The sequence below is a fragment of the Antechinus flavipes genome, chromosome 1, assembly GCF_016432865.1.
Source record: "Antechinus flavipes isolate AdamAnt ecotype Samford, QLD, Australia chromosome 1, AdamAnt_v2, whole genome shotgun sequence".
Classification (NCBI taxonomy): Eukaryota; Metazoa; Chordata; class Mammalia; order Dasyuromorphia; family Dasyuridae; genus Antechinus; species Antechinus flavipes.
The window spans coordinates 568724560-568751787 of record NC_067398.1 but is presented as its reverse complement, the minus strand read 5'-3'; the positions used below and the strand labels follow the sequence as shown (position 1 = coordinate 568751787).

At 33.1% G+C, this 27228-nt stretch overlaps 1 protein-coding gene across 1 annotated transcript in view; it reads right to left on the bottom strand.

Moving 5' to 3' along the window:
- The window catches only part of LOC127547394 (cyclic nucleotide-binding domain-containing protein 1-like), a 311530-nt gene extending 285208 nt beyond the window's left edge, over positions 1-26322 (bottom strand). The window contains exons 1-3 of the mRNA XM_051974307.1: positions 26037-26322; positions 24385-24457; positions 5617-5733 (exon numbers count right to left, since the gene is read on the bottom strand). Coding sequence (XP_051830267.1) covers positions 5617-5733; positions 24385-24457; positions 26037-26076 — 230 coding nt within the window. The 5' untranslated portion in view covers positions 26077-26322. The remainder of the gene's footprint in view (positions 1-5616; positions 5734-24384; positions 24458-26036) is intronic.
- Positions 26323-27228: the final 906 nt, after the last annotated feature.

Here is a 27228-nt window from a genome sequence, read left to right as displayed (position 1 = left end):
GTTTTCAGCTAATACCCTCTACCTCCAATCCCTATTATGGAATGGCATCTGATCTCTAGTTTTAGAGACTACTAACTACAATCATGATACTCCTTGTCAATAAATTCCTTTCCCCTTAGAAAAATCATCAAATTTAAAATCTTAAAGAGTATCTAATCAAAATTCTTCATTTTATAAGTGAAGAAATTGAGACCAAGAAAATGAAGATCAGGATTACCTAAGTGAACAGAGAGAATTGGAACCAAGGTGGTTTTTGGCTCCAAATTTAGAATTCTTTTCCGTTCTTGAATTTCCTCTTATTGACTGTTGAAAGAATGTCTCCTGGTTTTTTGTTTATTCAGTATAAATGTATTTGGTCTCTAAGAACCCAGGTGTTCCAAGTCTGGCTGGCCCACCCCTGGTGGATGCTAAATATGATTCTCTGATCATTACTTATCTCTAAAGTCTTTCTGCACGATTTTGTAAAGAAGAGTCATTCTTTTTTTGTAAATGTGCAGTTGTTCCTTTTATTCATTTTTGCAAGGTAGAAAATTTTTTTGATGTAAAACATACTGCATTTAAAAAAGTCAAAACAGAAAAGTTTGCATTTTCTTCATTATTATTGGTAGTCTATTTTGTATTGTGAGTTGTTCAGAAATTCCTTAGGCTTTTCTTCTTTTATTATAGCTTTTTATTTATAAAACATATGCATGGATAATTTTTCATTATTGACCCTTGCGAAACCTTCTGTTCCAACTTTTCCTCTCCTTCCCTACACCCTCTCCCCTAGATAGCCAGCAGTCCAATACATGTTAAATATGTGAAAGTATATGTTAAATACAATACATGTGTACATATTTATACAGTTATCTTGCTACACAAGAAAAATCAGATTTAGAAAGAATGTAAAAATAACCTGAGAAGGAAAATAAAAATGCAAGCAAACAATAATAGAGTGGAAATGCTATGTTGTGGTCCACATTCATTTCTCACAGTTCTTTCACTGTGTGCAGCTGTTCTCTAAAGAAGAGTCATACGTATAATCTAGTTCTGTTTGTTGCTATATGAAAAAGAGAAAGAGAGGAACAAAGACAGAGAAAGGGGAACCAGTGACTCAGGAGGAGTTTACCTTTTTTGTCATAGACCATAACAGCCAGCTCTGCCTGTTCTCCATCATCAGTTAATGCTCTCTGCTCTCTCAATGCATCATAAACTCCTAAGCACCAGGAAGCTTTATTAACTATAGGTTAGGATAAGGACTCAAAGGCAAACATGCAGAGGCTGAAGCTCAGGAATGCCATATGCCATGTTGCTATTCTTCTTTTAAGAGGAGGTGGGATAGCTAAGTGACAGAGAATGCTGGGTTGGGAGTTAGGAAGACCCAAGACCTTTATTAATCCTACACTAGATTATTTACCTTCTGTATAACCTTAAAATGATTACTTAAACTGATCTCAGCCTCAGTTTCTGTATCTACAAAGGGGACTGTGAGGGAGGGGAACAGTAATAGTATCTGCTTTGTAGGAATTTTCTGTGAGGACTGGATGAATTATATGAAAAGCACATTGTAAAGCTTAAATTGCTTATATAAATGATGTTAATGAAGAAACTAAAGAAGAAGCAGAAGAACAAGAACAAGAAGAAAGTAGAAGAGGAGGAACAAAAGGAGAAGGAGAAGAGAAGGAAGAGAAGAACAAGGAGAAGGAGAAACAGAAGGAAGGAGGGGATGAAGTGGGGTAGAAATTAGTTTTATCAGTTGAGATGTTGAAATATGGGCAAAATTCCAAATTAACTTTCAAAATCTAGCTGTTCCAATATACATCAAATAAAGTTCTTCAAGCCTTTTTTTTTTTTAACATTTTCTTTTAAGGAAAAAAAAAATCCAGCAGCACTGAACACCTAGGGAAATTATCTAGTTTTGCAATGTTCCCTGAAGGACTTAAAGTTCATTAATCAGCAAATAGAATATAGCAACACAAAAATAGAAATGTCTCTTTTAAAAAAAAAAACTCAGATAGCAATGAATTTCACCACATTTTAGATCAAAATGGTGTAGTGAGACTTAGGGGACAGAGAGCTAGCCTCAAGGTCAAGAAGACTTGGGTTCTAACTTTGTATTTAATGTATGTTGGCTATGTGACTCTGGGCAAGTTCCATAGCCTCTCAGTGCTGTAGGCAATTAAGATATTAAGTTGTAGAAAAGATGTTAAACTGCATTGATTGAGTAAATGAACCTTACCTGGAAGTTCCTTGCCAATGAAATCATAAATTTATTCCCTATCCCTATCTCAGAACAAAAGGCAAAATGCTTATGTATTTACATATAGATCAAATCCAAAATATAGTTTACCTTATAGGACATAAGGACTTTGATGGAGTTTTGTTCTAATGAATACACTTTTATCTATTCACATTCCTGTCTATAGGAAATAAAACTCTGTGCATCTACCATCATTACCTATACCTGGCTGATTCCAACCTCAGTCAATTGAGTGCTTTGAATACAATGTGAAAAATTTGGGGAAAAATAATAGATTTGAAGGTATCTTTTTACTCACATTCCTTTTTTCAAGACGATGAATTTTTACCTGTGCAATTTCTTCTTTCTGAAATTAGGTCCAATTTATCTTGTATATATCTCATTTGCATGGAGTTAATTCTATGTTGTCTCCCCCATAAAGGAGGCTTCTTGAGAGAAGGGATTTTTTTTTACCTTTCTTTATATCCCTAGTGCCTAGCACATTGCCTGGCTCATAGTAGGCACTTTTAAAAAATATTTATTTACTTAAAACTAAATACCAAATAAAAAAATAGAAAAATAAAGACAGAAAAGGAAAAAAAACATTGTCATATATTCAGCAGATCATCAGAGAGGATTCAAAATATGTAAAATAAATTTCCATTTCAAGAAAGCATATATAATAATAGAAAAGAATATATTCCTGACTGTCCTTTTCTTTCTTATAGGTTATTATTTTGTTCTCTGTTATGCACTTTTTAACTTTGTTCTTTTTTCCCTTTTCATCCCCCTCCACCTACCCCAAGCAAACTACAGTTAAGTATGGATATATTTATATATAGTCAGTCCTTCTATAATCTGACAAAATTAGCCTGTCATTTTTTCTAGATATGTTGTCTTTCCCAAGTTTCTCTGACACTATTTTATTCTGAATTATTACCTACCTTTTTGAACAAACCTTCCATGTATCCTTTGCTGACTTCTTTTAAAGTATTCTCATCCTCTCTTAATTATTGTCCTCTACAAACCCTGTTTATGACCTCTATTCTCTTCTGTCTATATTCTCTCACAATCTCATCTGTTTTCATGGCTTTCATAGAAGAATGGCATAGTGTAAAATAAATAAATAAATGCCCTTAAGGTCACAAGATTTAAGATCAAGTCACCTTGCTCTTATATATCTGAGACCCAGATAAATGCATATAAATTTACTATGTCCTAATTTTCTTATTATTAAGATGGGGATAATAAGAAGACATATATAGGGTAGGGTTAAGGAGGATGAAATAAAGGTTGGATTACAGTAAAATAACACATCAAGAAAAATGATGATCCAAAGAATTATAGAATTTTTGAAGATAAAAGTAATTTGCAAAATTATACTGGATATCACATTCCTGTTTGACTTTTTTTTTCTTTTTCTTCAAACTGGCAATTTTGGCTGTGGGGGAGAATTTCCTATGTGGAAACTCCCTTCACTAAAGTAAATCAGGAATTTTTTTTTAATATTTAATAGTACTTTATCTTTCCAAATGCATGCAAAGAAAATTTTCAACATTCACTTTTGCAAAACATTGTATTTGAAATTCTTTCCCTTTCTCCTCTTTGCCCCTTCTGCAAGACAGCAACTAATCTGATACAGGTTAAACATTCATTATAAAAATAATGAATACTTTTATATTCATTATGCTGCATAAGAAAAATCAGATCAAAAGGGAAAAAATAAAAACAAGAAAAAACAAGAAAACATACAACAAAAAAGGTGAAAATACTATTCTTTGATCCATATTCAGTCTCCATAGTTCTCTCTCTGGATATGGATATCACTTTCCATCCCAAGTCTAATGGAATTGTCTTGAATCTCCTCATTGTTGAAAAGAGTCAAGTCCATCACAGTTGATAATCACATAATCTTATTGCTGTGTACAATGTTCTTTTAGTTCTGCTCACTTAACATCAGAAGATTTTAACTTTAATTTTTAACTTAGGATCAGAGGCTCACAGGATTAGAATTAAAGGTTTCCTTAGAGGAAAAATCCACCCTCTTATTTTATAGATAAGAAAACTAAGATGCAAAGAGGTTAAAGGACTTGCTTAGCCAAAAGTAAGATTTGAAATTAAATTTTCTCACTCTCCAACTTATGAGTTCTATCAACTATAACTCATTGCCTCTCATAGATTTATAGAATTGTCTGAGGAACTGAGAGCTTAAGTGATGTGCTCAGGATCATTCAGCCAATATATGTCAGAAATCAAATTTGAAATTATTTCTGACTCAGAGTTATTCTTTATCTACTATGAAATCCTATCTTTTGGCAGCTAAATGACACAGTGAATAGGATGGCAGGTCTGGAGTCAGGAAAACTCATCTTCCTGAGTTCAAAACAGGCTTCAGTCACTTATTAGCTATGTGACCCTTGGCAACCTTAACCCGATTTGCCTCAGTTTCCCCCTCTATAAAATGAGTTGAAGGAAATGGCAAACCACTCTAATATCTGTAGAAATCCCCAAATATGATGATGATGTGAATAATGATGAGTCAGGCATGACTGAAAAATGACTTGAACAACTTTTACAATTTAAAAAAAATGTGACATGAGTTAGGAGACTAAATAAGAAAAAAATTCCAGATTCCCTATCAACAAAATTTTCTTCTTCTACGGACAAAAATTGCTAGTTCTTTTTACTAGGTTTAAAGTGCTTTATCCTATTTATCTTTCAAAATAGAACAGATTTGCCTTTATCTAGGATTGTCTAGGATATATAAGTTGAGCAAGATGACCTCCTCAAATTTTTTACCTCTCCTCTGATTCAATAATTCACTCTCAGATAACTTAGGCATTTCAATATATTCTCCACGAATAAATACCATCATTACCACTAGTAGTAATACAGGTATGTTGAGTATAGATGAACCTTCCAGATTATTTAATAACTTTCTGTTCCTGTACATTACAAAATGCCAGTAAGTGAAAATAATCATTTTGCAAAAAGATTGTACCAATATATTACTGAGCAACAAACTGATGTTTCTGAACAAGCTGAAAATGAAATTACCATTGGTAACTGGTCTTTGTCAGCTGGCACATAGTAAGGAGAACTTACTTGTTACTTTCAACCTCACACATGTATATAAAATGATCTATCTTTTAGAAATCATACTACTTAGGATTGCACATATTATCCTATATTAGATTGCTTGCTGTCTTGAAGAGAGGGGAGGTGAGGGACAGGGAGAAAAATTTAGAACACAAAGTTTTTCTAAATGAATCAATGTTGAAAACTATATATACATATATATGTGTGTGTGTATATATGTATATATATGGAAAAATAAATTACTATTAAAAGTAAACAAACAAAAAGAAACATTAAAAAAAAAGATTCATACTACTTACATTTTGCCTGTTGAAGGTGCTGGAATGTAGGGTAAGATTCTCTTTTCTTTTTGAAATATTTTTTTATAATGTTTCATGAAGGTTTCATGGGCTTCTTTAGTGCTCTGAGCACCTATTCTAAAAAAATTAAGAGGTAGAAAATACATCTTCATTATACAGAATTCAGATTCATGTTATAGAATCATCAATATTAGAGCTAGGGGGAAGGATGAGGACAAAAAAAAATCATCATATTCAGAGGTCCTGAGCTCCTTGTTGAGCTTTAAACATATACATGTGACTCTTTTAGTCAAAAAACAAGCAAATCTGAAGCTATGTATTGCTATGTCCCATTAACGCATAAAAACTTGACATAATAAAACACTGAATTAGGCCACAAGTGCCTTCTGAAAACTGTTCACAGTGCTTCAAAGCCTAATGAAGTACTACATTTGAGCCCTCATTTTTATTGTAGCTCTCTTTGTTTGCCAAACTCTCAGTTCCTTGCAAGGGCAACTTTCTAACTAAAACTGAAGATTTTGAGGAGTTATTACTCAGAATCAATGTATTAGGTGTTAGGAAATGTATAGAATGCTCAGAACACAAATCAAAAAAGCAAAAATTGTCCCTTTCTTCAACAAGTTTGCATTCTAATGCAAGAAACAGAATATGTGTATGTATGTATGTGTGTATATATATACACATATATATATGTGTGTGTGTGTTTGCTATATGTATATATATACTTTCATATATATTTACAACATATATACAGAACAGATGGAAGAAATTTTTATTATATTAGAGGGGAAATATACTAATAGTTGAGGAAATCATAGATCAAGATCAAAAAATTCCAATACAAAAATAAACATGGCTCTTGGAATGGCTCTTCATAAAGGGATATTTTCCTTTAAATGACTTCTCCCTCAAAAGATTGCAACCTCTTGTTATAGTTAAGCCCCTTCCCCCTTATAGATTATAGATGAACAAATTAAAGTTCTATAAATAATGAAGGTTTGGGGGTTCTTTTTTGTTGCTATTGTTTGTCCAAGCCTACTTCTTCTCAAATCTTCTAACTCCTAGCTTTATGATGTCATGATCAAGCCTGGTAATTTCTCGTGATTTCTCTTCCTATATTCCAAGATGAACATTTTAGGCACAGAATAGCATTATTTTGAAATTACTACTTAAGAGGGAAGTCAAATTACAATAATAAGTATGTCTTATTAGGAAAACTTTATTCAACATACTGCCTCACCAAATATAATAGGAAACATTACTAGAGACCAGCAAAGGAACCCTCTAGAGTTCCAATTGCAGCAAGAAATAGTACTAGATCAAGTAAAGAGTTCAGAGTCACAGCAAAGATTTTGAATCCTCTTAGGAGGAGACAGGGCCAAACCAGCACCAGATAGACAGACCTAACCCAGTATAAAGGGAAGACCAAGCCAGAACACAAAGACATAACTTCAAAAATTCCTGAAAAATAGGGTTTAGTCTTAGCCACTTTGTCCAGGACCAAGCAGAATCTGTCCACAATACATGGGAAGAAGTAGAATTAGACCCAAGCACAAACCTCCAATCTAGAAAATAAAAACTAAAGATATGAATAAAAGAAAGAAAAAGTAAAGCCATTAAAGACATAAGGAAAGGAGGGAAGGAGAGAGGAAAGGGAAGAAGAGAAGGAAGGAAGGAGGAAGAGAGGGAGAATAGGCAGAATGGGGGCACATAGGTGTAATGTCTCGGCTAGCTTTCTGGAGGTCCTTGGGACCAGCCTTGATCTCAGCAGAATAATCACCACGAGAATAGTCAGGAATAGAGTTCAAAGTCTTTATTGTCCCCTTCACAGTCTATGTCTGTCATAGTCTGACCCAATCTCTTCCTGCAGTCTGACTCAGTTTCTTCCAGCAGCCTGCCAGTCTCCCGCATAGTGCAGGAGGCAGGAGAGCCACCACGAGACTGTCAAAGATAGAATGTCTCTCTTCCAGTCCTTGTTGGTCCTTATGTACCTTACTGTAATTACATCATTATAGCATGCTGAGTATGTGTGATATCACATCACCATGCTATGTACTAAGTATATATGTGAATTAGAGAACCATCATCTCATCAGTTTCACTGAGTTATTAACACCTTGTTTCAAGTATACTTCTCCAGAGTTCTGCCCTCTACACATAGGAATGCTCTACTTGCATAAAACTAAAATATAAATGATCCCAAGACCACCAAAATAAGTGGGTACTATGGAACAGGGATCCCCTCCACCAACTCACCCCTCAGATTCCCCTCCTGTTCTCTTTTTTTATGGGATAATAATACATAAGCTCTTTAAGTTGGCACTCAATGTCGTCCATGATTTTCTATTTTCCTAAATCTGTTATACATCTTTTCACATACTCTCCATTCTAGAAATACTATGCTTTTTTAATTCCTGAACTTGACTTGTTATCTTTTATATCTGCATTCCCCAGTGGCTAGAATAACTTTTCAAAATGAATGCTTTTTATAAGGCTTCTTTCAAGTGCCAGCTACAGAGGAACTTTCCATGATCCTTTCAAAATGTGTTTCCTCATTCTTCTAATTGTGAATCTCTTATTTGTTCCCTCATCCCCTTCCTTTTATTTTACTTATCTGTGTATATATCATTTCCTTTCCACCCTCCCCCAAGGAATCTTCTTGAAAGGAAGGAATATGTCTTCTTTCATTTATGGATCCCTATGTCTTCTCATAGTATCTTATATATTGAAAGCATTTAATAAATATGCCATTGAAAGTATCAATCTAATTGTCAAAGCCACAGTAATACCTTTTTTTAATGTACCATAAAGCTTTTAATAACCTTTTGGTATACTTTGTTGCCACTCATGTATTTTAAGCTATTTAGAGGACACAGAGAAACAAAAGACATTTTGATATGAGAGGTAAATTAATTTGGTGCATTTATTTTATTATTTATATATGATCATAAAGCAATTAGTGGGAAACAGGCCAGAAAATATCTGTTCATTGCATTTTATATAGATTATGTGCCCTCTTGGGTTTATCAGACAAGCCAAAATTCTAACATTTACATATCTAATGAGAATCTAGCAAAATATAAATGTCTATTCTTTACATTTTGAAGGAAACAAATGCAATTTTGCTTAAATTAAGCTAATTTCTCATTCCTCTAACTATAGCCATAATTGGATTTCATTCTTTTATTATATTGAATTGAAAAAAAATTACCCTATGATCACACTAATCTATTTTTAATATGGCCTTGACCCAAGTAAAAAGGTATACCACTCAAAGTTATTTCAGACTCTTCAAAAGTAACACTCCATTATATAAAGTCTATTCAATTCATTCTATACATCTTATTTGAAAAGATTAGGTTCTTTCATGGCTTTCAATTGTTTTTTTCCATCAAGAGATATTTATAGTTTTAAGTTTCTCTCATGTTCATTGTCCTGTGATTTCACAGCTTTAAAAATGTCTACTCCCAAAAGAGTTCAAAATCCAGATTCAATTAATTTATTGATATCAAGTCTCTAATTTTTACTTCTGAGGGCTTCTCACAAACAAATTAAGATGGTTTCTTCCACAAGATTGTATTGCAAATTCAAAGTTTTCAGACTAAATTTATAATGTTAAAAATAAGAGATGGCTGTTTATGTTCCAGACAAATATGGCTCTGATATCCTAAACTAACAAACATGTTTTGTTCATTCTCAAATTGCCAAATTCGCAGAAATTTCACAACTGAATTTATATGACTCCAAATCAACCTAAAAAGAAGTTAGCATGGTATTACAGGTAGAATGCTGCATTGGATATTATTAAAACATGAATTCAAATCCCACTTGTAAGAGTTATTAGCTGTGTGATCATGGGAAGATTCACTTAATCTCTATTTATTTAATTTATCTATTTGAAATTTATCTACTAACACATTGGAAAGGGTTATTCCTTAATAGAAGGTTCCCATGATAATGACAGCACAGAATTATTATCAAGTGAGTGAGCAGGAGAGTCAAGAATGGTCTTATCTGAGAGAAAACATTTGGGTTGTGTTTGATGGGAACTAGGAATTCCAAAAGATAAAGGTGAAGAAGTACACTGCAGATATGAAGGACATTGAAAACATATGGATGTGAGAACTGGAAAATCAAGTATAACAAGTAGGCAAATTTTGCCAGAAACAGAGAGGTTGGAAAGTAGTAATTTATCAGCATGACGGCAAAGTAAGCTGAAGCCAGAATGAAAAGGGCTTTTAATGACCAAAAAAAACTAAAAAGATTTTTATCCTAAGGGCAAATTAAAGACATAGAAGTTTCTTAACCTGGGGAGTGACATTTCTCTGGAAATATTAATATAACAGTTATATGGGTGATAATATTTTAGAGGGGAAAATCTGGAGACTATTACAATAATTCAGTCTAATTTGAGTGATCTGAACAAGCACAGTGATTAAAAGGGGGATATTGTGAATACAGAATCAAGTCTTGGCAACTGATGGTTTAAGGGAAAGTCTTGTTTGAGATACCTGTGGGATATCCAATTGGAAATGACCAATAAGAAATTGGTAATGTTTCAGGAGAAAGACTAAGTTTATAATTCTGAGAATCATCTTCATAGAAAAAATATATGAATTGATGGCAAATAATAGGATAACTAAAAAAATTCTTGGACAAATGGCTATGGATATAAGGGATGGGATACAAATGATGATAAAGCAAAAAAACACTGAAGAATCAGAGCTAAGTAGAATGAGAATTTGGAGGGAGAAATGTCATGGAAACTCAGAGAAGAGAAATTATTCAAAAAACGAAATGGTCATCAGTATCAAATGATACTAAAAGGGCAAGAAGGTTAAGGCTTTAAAAAAAAAAAGCATCAGATGTGACTATTAAGTAATCATTATTGGACCTCAAGTTATCTAATAAAGCAGCAGTCATCAAAACTGCTATTGGCTAAAAACTAAAAAATAGATCAATGGAAGAGAGTAGGCAAAGGAGAATCAGAAACAATTGAATTCAATAACACAGTGTTAATAAATCAAAAATATTATTTAGAAAAGAATTCCCTATCAAATGAAAAACTGCAGAGGAAACTGGAAATCTGGCAAAAATTAGACTTAGACCAAAGCATTAGATCATATTCCATAGAACATTTTGAATGGATATTTAAAATATTAAAGACCATATTATTTTAAAAAACTAGAAGATAAGAAAATCAAATGTCTCTCACAGCTATGTGTAAAACACATGTCCTTAACCAAACAAGGAGCAGAGATAATTATAAAATATAAGATAAATAATTATATGAAATTTAAAATACCATGAACAATCTAAACTTATAGATCTATGTGAAAAAGGGAAACAGGAAATAAATAGGGGAAAAAAATCTTTTATAAATTTCTTTGCATGTATATATGCATGTATGTGTAGATCCCTGTATCCTAGGAGCAGAGCTCAATTTTTTAAAATGAGCAAAAAAGCCAAAACAAACAAAAAAAAAAAAAAGAAAAAAGAAAAAGTCCTGACCCTAGAGAACTACTATGGGGAAGCAGTTAGAACAGTGGATAGAGTACTGACCCTAGAGTCAGGAAGACTTGAGTTCAAATCTGTCCTCAGACACTTGAAACTTACAAGCTGTGTGACCCTAGGCAAGACCCCTACTGCCCCACATTTAATGTAACCCCACTGCCTTACAAGTGTGTATGTGTATATATATGTATATATGTATATATATATATATATATGGGGGGGTGGAGAGAAGGAGAGAACAAAGGGAGAAGGGGAGAAGGGGAGAGAGGGAGAGGGGGAGAGGGGGAGAGGGGGAGAGAGGGAGAGAGAGAGAGAGAGACTCCTATACAATTATAATTGTAGCTCCAGTATAGTAGAATGTTTTTTTTTTCTTGTTTCTTGCAAAACTTTCTCTTTGAAGTTTTTGAAATTTGGCAATAATATTCCTATGTGTTTTTCACAAAGAATCTCTCTGAGGTGGTGATCTGTGGATTTTTTTTCCTATTTCTACTTTCCTCTCATGTTATATTCCTTCAGAACAATTTTCTTAGATTATTTCTTGCATTATTTTGTCAAGATTCTTTTTTTGGTCACAGCTTTCAGGTAACCCAATTCTTTTATTTTCTCCTCTTGATTTGTTATTTTTCTTATGTTTCACATTCTGTTGTTTTTCTCATTTTTTGTTTTGCTATTTCTTGATTTATTATAGCTTCGCTCACTTCTTTTGCTCAATTTTAATTTTTAAAGGATTATTTTCTTCTTTAAGACTGTATCTTTTTTTCTAGTAGATTAATTTTTTTCATAATCTCAGGTTTTCTTGGATGGGTGTTATTTTTTTAAATTTTTCCTCAATCTTTCTCATTTGATTTTTAAAGTCTTTTTTGAGTTTTTCTATAAATTCTCACCAGCAGATGATCATTTAATGTGATTCTTTGGAGTAGAAGAGGCAGTTTTTTTGCTTCAGAGTCCTCCTCTAAAGACAAACTATAGTCTTCCTTAGTCTTCCCTATTCCCAAAGTAAGTTTATATTGCTAGGTTCTTTTTTTCTTTGCTGACTCATTTTTTTTTTTTTTAATGAGAAGTATAAATGTAAGTTCCTCTAATTATGAGGTGGAGAGATGGTGCTTCAAACTTCACTTCAGCTCTGCCTCTGACCTAGAATCCCAGATCAAAAGCTCCACTCCTTTGTAAATCCCTGCAGCCAGTAGCATTCCTGCCTTCCTCCCTCTGCACTCACTGAGTATGCTGACTTCTCACCCAGGACTATGTCTCTGCAGCCCAGCTAAGCCTGGCTTTCCTAATCAAGGAGGTTCCCTCGTTCTTCCCAGACTCAGACCCCAGACTCCCCACACTGTTTGAGATGAAAGTTTTTGTGGATCCTGTTGAAGTTATAGCCACATCCATCTGGCCCCAGGGTTTCTGCCGGCAATTTCTGTAGAGATAGCCTGGAAGTGTCTTCACTTCATACTGGTTAATCCTTGGCCTGGGATCTTTCTTCAGGTCTTTTCAAGTTTTCCTAGAAGTACTCTCGTTCTGCTCCAAGTCTTCTTTACTTTTCACCAGTCTATGTTTGCCCTAAGGCATAAATTTGTTCTGCTTTTGGGGGAAAATTTAGAGAGCTTGAGATTTTCTGAACTACTTCACCATCTTCCCAGAATCTGACTTCTTAAAAGTTTTTTTTTAACTTTAAAGAAAGCAGTTTCATATGATTGAAGATATTAAATAATATTACAAGGAGTTGGAAAATGAAGGAAAGCCTCTTTCCTGAGAGTTGATAGACTCAAGATATAGAAGAAAGGATGTATTATTTTTTCATATTTAGATAGTACAAGACTTTGTTATCTTGCATTTGCATATTTTAAAAGCGTTTTGTTTATTTTATTAATTTGGAAAGGGGTGAAAGGCGTAGGAATCAAGTTGCCCATAAAATACAAAGCAAAAAAGTGAGGGGGGAGGGGGGAAATCACTGAAGCAGTTTTTTTAAAGGAACATAAGAGAACAGAGCAAAGGCCAGATGGAATAGCTTGATAGAGGATAGCTCGAAAGTTACATGATGAATTTTTAAAATATTTTTAAAGGAAAACAAGCTATAATACTAGAGATTTGAGGTTTCTAATACAATTCTTTTTTCCATTTTAATATGCATATGAAAATAGTAATTCATTTGGTATTTATGTCGTGAATAAAAATAATTTTTAAAAGAAATAGACAAAAGTAGATGAAGCAAAGGAAACACTGGTAAAGGGTTGCTTTTTTCTTCTAGGAATTATTGGTGTGATTGTTTACACCCAAACTTTATTTATGATCCTCAATGCATAGCCAATGGTTGTGTTGTAATTCTAAGCAAACCTAAATTAAAGAGTATCCATTAATAAAAAAAGAAACTAGAAATTTGGACAGTTATAAATTATTAACATCAAGTAAATAAAGTTCAAAATAGCCATTATTAGTTGGAGAAAAGATAAAATAAAATCTCTTTAGATAAAGGTTTCCCCAGAGGCCGAGTAAATATGGCAGACTAGAAATCAGCAGGTTTTTTTTTTTTGCAGTTAAGCAATACACCTCCAAAATAACATGAAAATGTTCATATTGAATTTCAATGAGGAAATCCATGAAAACATTTCAATGAGTCATTTGGACAGCTGGGACAGCTTAAGAAAATTAAAAAATACTGCAGGAGAGAAGCTGAACAGGTTCATAGTACAGTAGCAGAGATAGTAGTGGTAACTATAGGGAGCATTTAAGTACCCTCAGAGATTTAAACTTCAGAGTAGGAAATACCTGAGCAGAAAGAATATCCCAAGGACCATTGAACCAATTCTGGAAACAGAAATATATACTGGTGGCCACACTTTGTCACTCATTCCTCAGTTCTTTGTCACAGTTCATGATGCAGAATATAGGTTTTGCTCAAGTTGAAAGAAACCTTAATTATATACAAAGCAAGGAACTGGGTCCCAAAACTTAGCTACATGATTTTAAGCTCAAGAACTGCTTAGATGAAGTGAGAGAGTTTAATTATAACCTTTAGCTCTGCACATAAGCCCTCTATGGAATAACCATGGCAGCAAATCAAGACCAAAGGAGTCAAGCAGTTTGGTCACTCTGAACCTTCACAACTTCATACCGGGCTAACAACAAGCAAGGCAATGACAATCTACTGAAATTTAATTTACACAATAAACAGACCCAAATTTGGATCAAGAACTTATAAGGTTTAGGAAAGGATTTCGGTGAACAGACCTCTTCCTACATCACACTACCTTTGAAGCACTGAAAATTTGCAGACTCCCAGACTGAGTTGTGAAAATTGACACAGAATGACAGAAGTTCTGGCTAGATTTTCCTTCCAGAAATGAGCAATGCTCAGTGCTAAAGTAAAGTACAAAGTAAAGAAATAGGCTCAATGAATGAGCAAACAATACCCAAAAAAGAATATAAAGAGCTATCATGATGACAAGAAAACTCATGAAATAAATTTAGAAGACAGTGAACTGAAAACATCTACAAGCAAAAAAAAGACAAAAAAAGAAAATTCAGATTGTACAGAATCCTAAGAAGAATAAGAGCAACATATATAGATACAAACTAATATAGATATAGATATAATAAAAAATATTTAAGAGCAATAGAGTAAAAACTGGGAAATGATAATTATATAAAAAAATTATGAGAATAAATGGCTATGTAAAAATAAAGGTACAAAACATTAATGAAAAAAAAAAAACTCCTTAAAATTAGAATTGACCAACTGTTAAAAGAGGTACAAAACTTACTGAAGAAAATAGCTCCTTCTTTAAAATTAGAATTGGTCAAGTGGAAACTAATGACTCCAGGAAACATCAAGAAATTTTTAAAAAATTAAAGACCAAAATAAAAAATAAGGAAATGTAAAATAATAGGAAAAATAACTGATCTGGAAAGTAAATTAGGGAAATAATTTAAGAACTATTGAACCATCTGAAAGTAATGAACAAAAAAAAAAGCATAGACATAAAATTATAAAATATTTTAAAAGAAAACTACCTAGATATCTTATAAGCAAAAAATCAAAAGAATCCATTGATCATTTCCTGATATCCTCAAAATTAAAATTCCTAGGAATGTTATAGAAAAAAATGTAGAATTCCCTGATTAAGTAGAAAATAATACAACTAGTAAAATAGAAAAAAATTAAGTATTTGGGAGTCAGGATCACACAAAACTTAGCATCCATCAGTTTAAAGGAGGGTTTGGAATAAGATATTCTGAAAGAAAAAGAATAGAGGATTACAACCAAGAATAGCTTTTATCCTAGAAAACTAATAATAATTCTACAGGGAGGAAGGGCTTTTAAGGAAATAGAATATTTTCAAGCTTCCTAGAATAAAATGTTTCACACTCAAACACAAGACGAAAAAAAAAGCATAAAAAATCTAAACATGAGGGGGAAATCATAATGAACTTAATAAATTTAAACTGTTATGTTATGTGGAGCAAATATATATGAAATTCCTTAGAATTTGATCATTACTAAGACTTTTTAGAGAGAGTCTAATGGGTCCTAATGGTCCTGGGATGATTTTATTATGTTGAAATAATCTCAAAATAAGAATAGAATGGTAGGGAGGAAAAGCATGCATTGAAAAAGGAAGAGAGGAGAATGGAGAACAATAGCAAAAAATGACTTTAAATAAATGAAGCATGCAGTTATGAGTTTATTCGAGGGAGGGGGAATTTAATTGGAAGGAGAATGAAATTTGAACATCACTCATCTGAACCAGTTCAAGGAATATTAAACATACAAACAGTTGGATACAGGTACTATTCCACAAACAGGTAGGAAGAAAAGGAGTTTAGAAATAGTGGGGAAGAGATGACTAATAGGGAGAACAAATTAAAGAAGGAAGTAGATAGAAACCTTAGAGTGAGTATGGGATGGGGAGAAGGAGGGAGAGGAGGATTTATGCCCGGAATTCAGGATTGGCTAGCTATTTAAAAAACTGTAAGAATAATTGATCATATTGATGTTTTTTAATCACACGACTATTTCAATAGATGTAGAATTTTTTTTAACAAATATAACACCCATTTCTGTTTTTAAAAACTTAGAAAGTACAGGAATTTAAAGTGATAAGTAGTATTTATCTAAAACCAAGAGCAAATTATTATCTGTAATGGAGAAAAGCTAGAAGCAAATAGGCTAATTTCAAAAAATCTAAAAAGACTTACTTGAACTGATGCATAGTGAAGTGAACAGAACTAGGAGAATATAGTACACAGTAACAACAATATTGTTCAATAAAGAACTATGAATAATTTATTCTCAACAATACAAAGATCCAAGATAACACTAAAAAATTAATGTTGAAACATGCTATCTGCCTCGAGAGAAAGAACTGTTACTGTTTGAATACAAACTAAAGCTTGCTATTTTAAACTTCCTTTTTTTTTTTCCTTTTATTCAAATCTTCTTGTCAATATATGGATTCACGTGGAATAACTAATATGGAATTGTTTTACATAATTGCAGATGTAGAACCTATATGTGATTGTTTAACCATTTCAATAAGAGGGGAGATAAAGAATGAATGGAAGGAAGGAGAAAAGGAGGGATAGAATTTAGAAATCAAAACTTTTAAAAATATGTTTAAAAAGGGAAGGGGGTTGCCTTCACAATATTTACAGACTTATAGAGTTCTGAGGACCAAACACAGAAAATATAAATGGGAGATGCATCAGAGAGATGCAGATCAAAGGACTATGTGGGATCTAAGGGGAAAGAAGTATTTCCTATAAAGAAATCAAGGAGCATTCCATTCAAAAAGACAATTAGAGGAGTTAACCAACAAGGAATATAAAGGGATATATCTGGGAGATTAATTACAAGATGCTCACAATGGTATACACATGAACTTTTGGATAGTATGAGTAAAGGTGTGGAAGTGAGAATATACAAGAAGTAGTTTATAAAGCAGCATAGTTTAATGTGGCTAGAACATGGAATTCAAGTGGTATATAGGTAGAAAGATGGAATAGTGACAATTGTGGAGCACCTGGAATACCAAAGCACAGAAATTTGAATTTCATTTGTTAGATAAAAGAATGTCACTGAATATTTTTGAAGAAAGTAATGTTATCATCAGATCTGTCCATAACGAAGATGACACTGGCCACTTAAAAAAAAGTTTTTCCAATTACATCAGGGTAAAACAACTATGTTCATTATCAACATTGGTACTCAATATTATACTAGAAATGTTAGCTAACAATAATCCAAGAAAAAGAAATTGAAGGAATAAATATAAGCTACAAAAAACAAAACTATCACTTTTTGATATGATGATATAACTGTAAAATTTTGAAACAACTTCAGTAAAGCTGAAAGATATAGATTAAATTCATATAAATTATTGGTATTTCTGTATGTTACCAACAAAATCCAATAAGAAAAGATAGAATAAGAAATAATAAGAGGAACAGACAGAGGGACAGGAACAGAAAGGGAAAGGGACAGAGAGAGGAATAGGGAGAGGAGGAGAGGGAGGAAGAAAGAGGAAGAGAAAGAATGGGAAAAGGAGAAAGACAGAAAGAGGGAGAAGAAGGAAGGAGCTGTGTCCTCTTACTGGTCAATTCCAGTTGGATCCTCAGTGTGTGATTCATGGTTCTAGTCATAAAAGTTGTTTTTTGTCCTTCATTCTCAAGGAGGACCATGACATCAGGAAGGGGATGACAAGAATTATGAATGAATTGCATTGAAGTAAGGGAAGGCTATGTACTCTGCCCTAACTTTCTCCTTCAGAGCCAAAGACAGTATAAAATACTTAGGAATCTACCTATCAAGACTCACAGGAACTATATACAATCTATAAACAAGATGCAATCTGAAACACTTTTCATACAAATAAAATTCTGTCTAATATTGGAGAAATATGAGTAGGCTGTGACCAAAAAAACCAAAAAACAAAAAACTATGCTACTTAAATTTATTTATTCTGTGTCCTATTAAGCTACCAAAGAATTATTTCATAGAGGTAGGAGGGGAAATGATAACAATATTCATCTGGAGGAAAAAAATTCAAGGTAATCCAACAAAAAAAAATGGGAAGGAAGAAAACCTAACAGTACCAGATCTCAAAATATACGACAAAGCTGAAATCATCAAAAACAATTTGATGCTAATTAACCTAAGCTAGAAATCACTCAGTTGAACAGATTAGGTAAAAAATATCTAGAAGCAAATGACCACCATAATCTAGAGTTTAGTAAAGCAGTGATCCACATTATGGCAAAAACATTATTTGACAAAAACTGTTGAGAAAACTGGCAAGTAGCCTGGCAGATACTAGGCATACAGCAATATCTCATATTGTATGACAAAATAAGCTCAAAAAGTATACATGATTTAGACATAAAGGGCGATTTCGTGAGCAAATTAGGGGACTGGGGAAGAAATTACCTTGCCAGATCTATGGATAAAGATATATAGATTTCATGGCCCAACAAAATATAGAGAAGATTCATGGAAAAAGAAATTAATAATTTTGATTATATAAGGGGGTTTTTTTTGCACAAACAAAACCAATTTAGCCAAATTTCAAAAACCAATCAGGAAAACTGAAAAAAAATTGTAGTAGATGTTCTAAAATACAAAGGAGAATAAGTCAAATTTACAATAATAAAGACCATTCCTCAATTGATAAATGGTCAAATGGTATATTCGAACATGATTAATGTTGAAATTTGTAATGGGCTGAGGCTCGAGTTGATGCACTGAGGTCCCAAGCACATGAGGCTAAATAGTAATTGGACCATACTCTATTAATATATATACTTGGAGAAAGAATGGCCCCGCCCACTCTTTGTGCAAGTCCTGATGTGTTGTATAGGAAATGACGATTTTGGGGGGTGGAGGCAGGGGAGTGGGAAGGGAAGCAGAAAGAGAGACTGCTGGCTGGCTTCTTGACACAGCTGCTCGCATTGCAATCACGACCCCCATTCATCTGCAATCCCCCTTCACCTCTACTGGCTGGCTTCCTGTCGCAGCTGCCCATATTGCTATCACAATCTTTCTTCATTTCTACTGAGAATAAAGGTTGAAGATTTTTCCCTTAACCTTAATTCCTGACTCGGGCTGATTTTAAATAAGCGGTCATCACAGAAATTTGCTTTGTGTTATTGGATATGTTTGTAATAGATTTTGTTTTTCTTGATTTCTCATTGTATGGGGAAAAGGAAAAGGGGGATTGGGACTTTAAAATAATGTAAAAGTTTGTTCTGTAAAAAATAATGAAATTAGGAAATGTTTAACAAAAATAAAAATACATTTTTAAAAATTCCTTATAAGAATTGAGTTTGAATTTGAGGTTAAGATTATAAGTCACTCCTAGATTTGTTGAACATAAGATCCTATAGAGACCTCAAAAATATTCATATTATCCTTTCAGGAAAGATAACTCCTTTCAAAACATTTTCATATGTAGATATTTAAGATATATTTAAAAGGGATCTTCAGTTCTAGGAAAGCCATTCTCATCACAGGGAATTTATTCCACTTTTAGACAGTTCTGATTATTGTAAGGTGTTTTGTTTTTTTAGCATCCAATATGGATCCTATAGTTCCCATTGCTTGCTCTTAGTTTTACTCTTTAGAGGCAAGTAAAGCATGCTTAATTATTCTTCTACATTATAATTTTGAATGGTATTTTTCAAGCTCTCACTTTGATTTTATACATAGTAAAAATGAAGAAAACATGATGAAAGGTAAAAGGTGTCAGCACCTTGTTACTTTATCATAACTAAAAGACTATCTTTTTATGATTATGATCCTCTAGTTCTGGCCCTTTCCTGGTCAATAGCACCACTCTATGCTGAGAAATTTTATATTGTTGACATTCTCCTTTTTCTCCTTGATTAAGTTATCTTACTTGTTCTCTAGAGAAATATACCATTATGAAGTTCTTCCTACCTACTTTTTCTCTGTATTTCCTCCTCTGAAGGTAAATATACAAAAATTCCATTCCTTGTCCTTTCATCTCTCTCAAATCTCTTAGTAATTTCATTCATTTTTTTTTTTGCAGCTATAACACCTCTTCATAAACAAACCTTCAACCAACATCTATAGTCCTGACCTCTTTTCTCAACTTTAGACTAGGATGTCTGAGACAGGCTCAAGAATAGAGCACCAGATCTAGAATTAGGAAGATATCTCCCGGACTAAAGTCAGATATCTATTAGTTGTGATCCTGAGCAAGTCACTTAAATCTGTTTGCCTTAGTTTCCTCATTTGTAAAATAAACTGGAGAAGGAAATGGCAAATTATTTCAGTATCCTTGCCAAGAAAACTCCAAATGGAATTGCAGAGCCAGACAAACTAAAAAAAAAAAAAATTACAATAATATTATCTATCAAATAAAGACTGAACTCCTTGGCTTAGAATTCAAAGCCCTCTCCAGTAAAGCTTTAATGTACCATTCCAGTCTTATCTTATTAGTAAACTGGATATATAATACATACTATACAATCCAACCAAACTGGATTATCTACCAATCCTAAATGCCCTAATTCTTTGCTAACTCTCTACCTTTGACCATACCCATCTTTGCTTCTATAATATTTTTTCCTAAACGTGTTATTGGTATCCTTTGCATCCTAAAAAGTCTAGCTAAATATCTCTCTCTGGTTGAGAATTTTTTATCTTTCATTCGACTCATAAATTAATTGTATTGTTGTAATATATTATATGTATATATGTATACATGTGTATATATATATATATGTGTGTGTGTGTGTGTGTGTGTGTGTATGTGTGTATATGTTTTATTATATTAGATGACGAAGTTCCATGATGGTATGAATTGCTACTTTTTTGTCTTTGTGTCTTATTCAGATCTATTATACATGGTAATGAAGTGTTCAAGTCGATTTGTGAGCTCATCAATTTGGATAGTATCTCCAGTGATGCAGAGCCATTCTGTACAGTTTTTGTTCATGGTCTCTCATATGTTAGCTCAGGAGGTTACTTAATACTCTACTTATTACTTTTTCTAGGTATCTTAAAAACACCAATGCAGTACTTAGACTGTACAATAATCAATCATCAATCTCATCATATGAACAGAACACCCTCTTTTTAAACATATTTTTCTTTAGAGAAATCCTTTACTCTGTTTCTTCTTTGAAGTCCCTTATTTGTTCTATATTATAGCCTACTTACATCCACTCCACTACTCTTTATAATTCTCTCTTGATATTCAACAATACTCATTTTTAATATTTCATAATATTGGTATTTTTTAAACGAGATTTCAGCAGAAGTTTGGACTCTAGAAAAGTTTTTTGCAATTTCCTGGATTTGTTTATGTTCTGATTTGTCAAAATTTTCTATTTATTGATAATGTTAAGAAATTTTGACTGAAATGTTTGCAAAAACTTATTTTCTCAGAACTTTTCCATGTCTATCTTATTAGTTTTATATTTCATGTTTTAGTCTTATATTGCATGTTTTAGAAAAAAAAAAAAAAAAACCTCGAAGATCTCTTTTCATCTTCTGTGTCAACCAGGCAATATATTTTTGTTAGTTGATAGTGACAAGTTAAAATGCAGTTATAAAGATGAGATCTAATTTTTATATATTTGATTCTTGGGAACACAAGAAATCTATCACAAGACAAACTGATTTCTTCATATCAAGATAGTATAGTAAAAAGAACAAGAGCTTCCAGAAGACTTGCTTTTGGTTGTCAGCTCCATCACTCATTATCCATGTGACCTTAAGAAAGCTACTTTTTAATATCCCTAATTCTCAGTTTCATCATCTTAAAATTAAAGTGTTTATTCTCACACTACTTAACTCTCATGGATGGTGGGAAGATAAAATGAGACAAAATAGACTTTAGCTCCATCTTAGCTAAATTTTGTATACTCAAAATAGAAAATTAGAAATAACTGTTGCTATATTTAGTATTCTTATTAAATGTTAACAAGGAGCTAAATACAATGTAGAAAGGCTATCCACAAAATCATTCATATATATGTTAAGATTTTTTTGATCAGAGAATGAACAATTCTCTTGTAATTAATGGCCACATCAGGCATAAGAAAGGGAAAGATATACTTCAAAAAGGTGTTTTCCAGTGCTGTGGAGAATATCTCATATGAAGTCCAACTAGAAGAGGGGATTTCCTAAAGAAAGCAAAGTCTTCCAGATGCATCTATTTACTAACGATGTTTTGCTAATTACATCAAGCCCCAGAACATTGCAGGGCCTCCTTGATTAGATCCATGAATAATCAAAAGAGATTGACATAACAATTCAAAAAGGAAAAGCTAAATGAATAAAAAATATCTGTTGTCTAGACAATGACATTCACCTAGACAGATTTGCTCTGAATTAGAGTATAAATACATATTATTTGGGAAAATCATTGAAGATAATAAGTTGGACCTAGAATTATATAGGAAGAAGAAAATGACTTGGATTACACTAAGAAATTATAGAGTGCTTTGTAGGTTTCTAAACTGCTCCAGAACAAAGACATCATTTTTAACATAAATGTTGTCTCAAGAGTTTTGCATGATTACTGGTCTTGTAATGCAACAATCACCAAGGTATCAAATTTGTGAATGAGTCAAAAAGCAATACAGGTGTACATGTGGCAGATGCAAGTATATCATAGCATATGGTTCATAAAGAATTATCAGGGATGTAGTGGAGAAAAGTAAGAAAGTGGAAGTAAGTAGGGCAGGAGTGAAGTAAAAAATGAATAGCCACCAGTGTTCCAGTCATATCCATGAAATGTAAAAAAAAAAAAAAAAAAAAAAAAGCCTAGAAATGTAAAAAAGACCTAGAAAAAAAGTTTTTCATGGATTTTTAAAAATAGAATCTAAGAGACAAATAGAACAAAAATCAAGCACAGTGAAAAAGAAGTGAGTTACAGTTGTTCCTACTGACGAAATGTTCATACCAAAGACAGAGATAAAAACAAAGTGGCAGCATGGTGTTAATTGATAGTTGGCCACAGATTCAGAAAGTCATGGGTTCAAATCCTACTTCTGAGCAATATCCTGACCCTGGGCAATTCACTTAAATCTCTTAATGCCTTCATAGAGTGTGTGTATCCTCTGTTCCAAAAACAAACACACAACCCCCCCAAAAAAAATACTTTATTGATTTTAAAAGGTTACTGAATATATATACATTATTAATTATATAATAAATCTGGCAAAATGTCTATACCATGGATACAAAATGGTTTTACAATCAGAGAAACGATTCAGAGTAGTTATAAAATAAAACTTGAAGGATATTGTCCAAGAAAAAAACCACAAGCAAAATAGGTTCCTATTTTTAAATCATATTAAATAAATTATTAGTTCTCCAAATAATAAGACAAATTATACCATAAATATGCATTTGTCCTAATTTGTTTCTAATCACTACATATATAGGTGGTCTTTCTTTACTAAAAGTAATCATTAAAATGATCCTATTTATTGAATTTTAGGCTCTAAAGAGGCCAGTTAGCAGTGTTAGCCCAATTCTCTAGTAATTGCTTAATTCTCTTTTTTCTTTGACCAACAATTCTAGGCAAACTTTTTCAAGCCTCTTAAGCAACCTAAGAAATACAAGTAAATAGCATGCTTTTTTCAAAAATCTGAATGGAAGGAAAATAAACCATCAAAATATTAGCAAACTTTTCAAAAGATTTTTAATATATTTTCCTATATGGTCCCTTCCAAATCTAAATCAATGAAATTATAACTGTAGGCTGCTCTGTTGAGAAGATGGGCTTTCTAATTCAAGGAAGTATACTCTTTTATATTCTAGCAACGGTAACATACTTATTTACTTTAGTGTCTTCTTTTGACCTATAATACAAATGTATGTTTTGGAACTAGACTTGTAGTGTCATTGATATAAATGACTTCCTCTAGATGCAGAGGAACAACTTTCTCCAAATTATAGATCTAAAGAGTAGCCTAAAGCATTAAAAAAATGAAATCACTTATCCATGGTCACATATTTAAAAAATCAAAGTCAGTTTTTAAACCCAAGTCTTCTTGATTCCAAGAACAGATCTATTTTTACTTTACCATACTGTCTCAATCACTGAACACTGGAAGTAACAAGTTCACAAAAACTTATGTTTATTTCCTACTAAATTGTTTTCTTAAATCATGGCATTTATTCTAGGGAAATCGGTTAAGAATCAATTATTTTATACCTATATCATTTCCCCAAATTACTCACTCTCCTATTTATCTATACATTTAAAAGTCAACATTTTATTCTTACCCAGCTTTAAGTCCTTTGATTTCACACAATTTTTCTAGTTGTACATAATTAATTTGTTTAGAAGGCTGTAACTCTGCCACAAAAAGAAAAAAGAGAAGAAAAGAATTTTTTTTAAATAAGCAGTTTTCTAAAGTCACACAAACTGAGATAAATGTACAAATGAAGTTTAATGTGGATAGAAAATCCAGTGACTATTGAAATAAAATGTTAGTAGCATTAAACTGATATAAGTAACATTGAATTGGACAAGTAGCTAGGTAAAATGTTAGTTCATTCATTTATTCAATAAACACTGATTAGATTAGCAAGCACATGCTAGACTCTCTGCTATGTACTGACTATTCAAAGGGGGGAAAAAATCAGCTCCTACCCTTAAAAAAACTTACCATATACTTTATGTGCAGACACATTTATACCAAACTTATACAAAATAAATACAAAAAACTGAAGAGGGAGACAAAGGGGACACCATAAGCCTAGCAATTGGAGAAAATCAGGAAAAGCCTTTTGTTGAAGGTAACATTTGAACTTAGCTTGGAAGTAGTGCCTTAAGGATATTGAATCCAGATGTGTCTCTCAGAATCTTAAATTTTGGGTTGCCACAGAGAAGGAACATTTCCTAAAACAGGAATCTTTCCATAGGAAGATAAAGAACAGTTACTTGAAACTGAAGGTAGTAGACACCTTCTGGAGGTTGGAGAAGGAAAGGAAAAGTAAGCTATTTGATTTTTGCTCTTAATTGTACATCTTTATATCTTTATCACCTTCAGTGATCTCCAAAGGGGAAGCTATCAAATACCCAAAAGGGGATTCTACCTCAACTTCACTAGATAGGTGATTACCTAATCAGAAGAAAAATGGAATGAATTCCACTTTTATCCACTCACTCCCCAGCAAATTGTGAACTTATCTGTAATATAATTTTACCATGTTCTTCGACAACTGGCCTGGCCTTCAGTAGCTGCCTGGAATGGGCTCCTTAAGACTCATAATATATATCTTATCATTACCTAGATATAAACCACTTACCATTCTAAATCCAAAGAATTCATCTACACTCATCTCTCATCACCACAGATACAGGTTCTGAGTAAGCTTCTACCACTAACATATTCTTTTCTAGCTGCTTTCCTGTCTCCATCTCTCTGTCTCTCCCTCTCTATCTCTCTCAATGTCTCTCTCTCTCTTTCTCCTTCCCATTCTCCCTCCCTCTGTTTCCATGCTTCTCTTTCTTTCTGTCTCTGTCTCCTTCCCCTGCTCCTTTCTCTACATTTTTAATTTACAAATTTATCTATAAGTAGTACAGGATAATAAGGCATTCTCAGACATCCTGGGTTTCAATTAAATTATCCCTAATCACTCCTCCACCAACCGCCCACCACCTCCAACTTTGTCTCTTCCAAACTTCACTGTTCCTATAGAGGGTGCCACGATCTTTTCATTTTCCCAAATTGTCAACCACTTACTCATCTTTGACTGCCTACTCAATTGAAATTCCTCTCTTCAAAGTTACCACTTTTGTCTTAATTGTCAAATCTGATAATCCTTTTATCGGGCCTTCTTAGCCTTTTGCAGCATTTAACACTGTTAACCACCTTTTCCTGGATAACCTTTCTTCTTGGTATTGTTCTTATCCCATTATATCATCCTACCTGTGTCACAACTCCACCTCAGTCTCCTTTGCCGGGACATGACTTATAATTACCCTTTAACTATGGTTATTTTCAAAGACTCCGTCCTGGACCTTCTCTTCTCTCCATGAGCTCTTTCACTTGGTTATTTCAACAACTCCCTTGGGTTAAATTATCATCTCTATGACTAGTCTCAACAGCACAAACTGTCATTCTGAACGGAATGTCCAAAACGGAACTTATTCATTTTCCCTGCTTCTTTTCCAGATTTTCCTGTTTCTCATCTTGCCATTTCTATCTTCACAATACTTATGGAATCATTGCCTTTCTTGTTACTCACACAATAGCCCACCCTAGTTCTGGTCTTCATCACCCTGGGTGATTGCAGTAGCCTCCTAATTGGTCTCTTTGCCTTTATTCTCTTCCCACTCTATTCCATTGTCTACACAACTGCCAAATAAATTTACTAGAATGCAAGTATGACTACTTCCCTATTCAGTTAATACCAATGGCTCTCTATCAATTCTTTTGTTGTTCACTCGTTCAATCATGTCTTATTCTCTGTAAGCCTATAGACTAGGAACATGGGATCTTTTTTCTGTCAAGGGCCATTTGGATATTTATGATCATATAACTCAAGAAGTGGGAGGCTGGTTGTCATCCCTAGCTTTTAGCTCATCATCGCTTGTGTTTTTACTTTAGCAAATGATTTCATAAGCCAGTACATATAGCCCAGGGGTCTGGGCCCACCGCTGCCATAGACTGGCACACACCTGGCATTTCTATTCTTTTCTATTTTTCACTATCTCCTCAAGTTTATCCTGTCTCTGATTGCAGCATTTATAACATTATCTATGTATCTCATTCTCTACCATCTCTTTTTCCTTTTGCCTTCAATCTTTCCCAACATCAGGATCTTTTCCTAAGATTCCTGTCTTTTCATTATGTGGTGAAAATAGTTAAGCTTCAGCATTTGACCTTACAATGTGTAGTCTGAATTAATTTCTCTAAATATTGACTGATCTGATCTCCTTGCTGTCCAAGGGATTTTCAAAAGTTTTCTCCATGACAACTTAAAAGTGTTGATTCTGCAGCATTCAGAATTCTTTATAGTATAACTCACACAACCACACATTACAATAGAAAAAACATAGCTTTGACTATATAGACTCTTGTAAATGAGATATTAGATATCTTTCCTTTTTTAGTATGC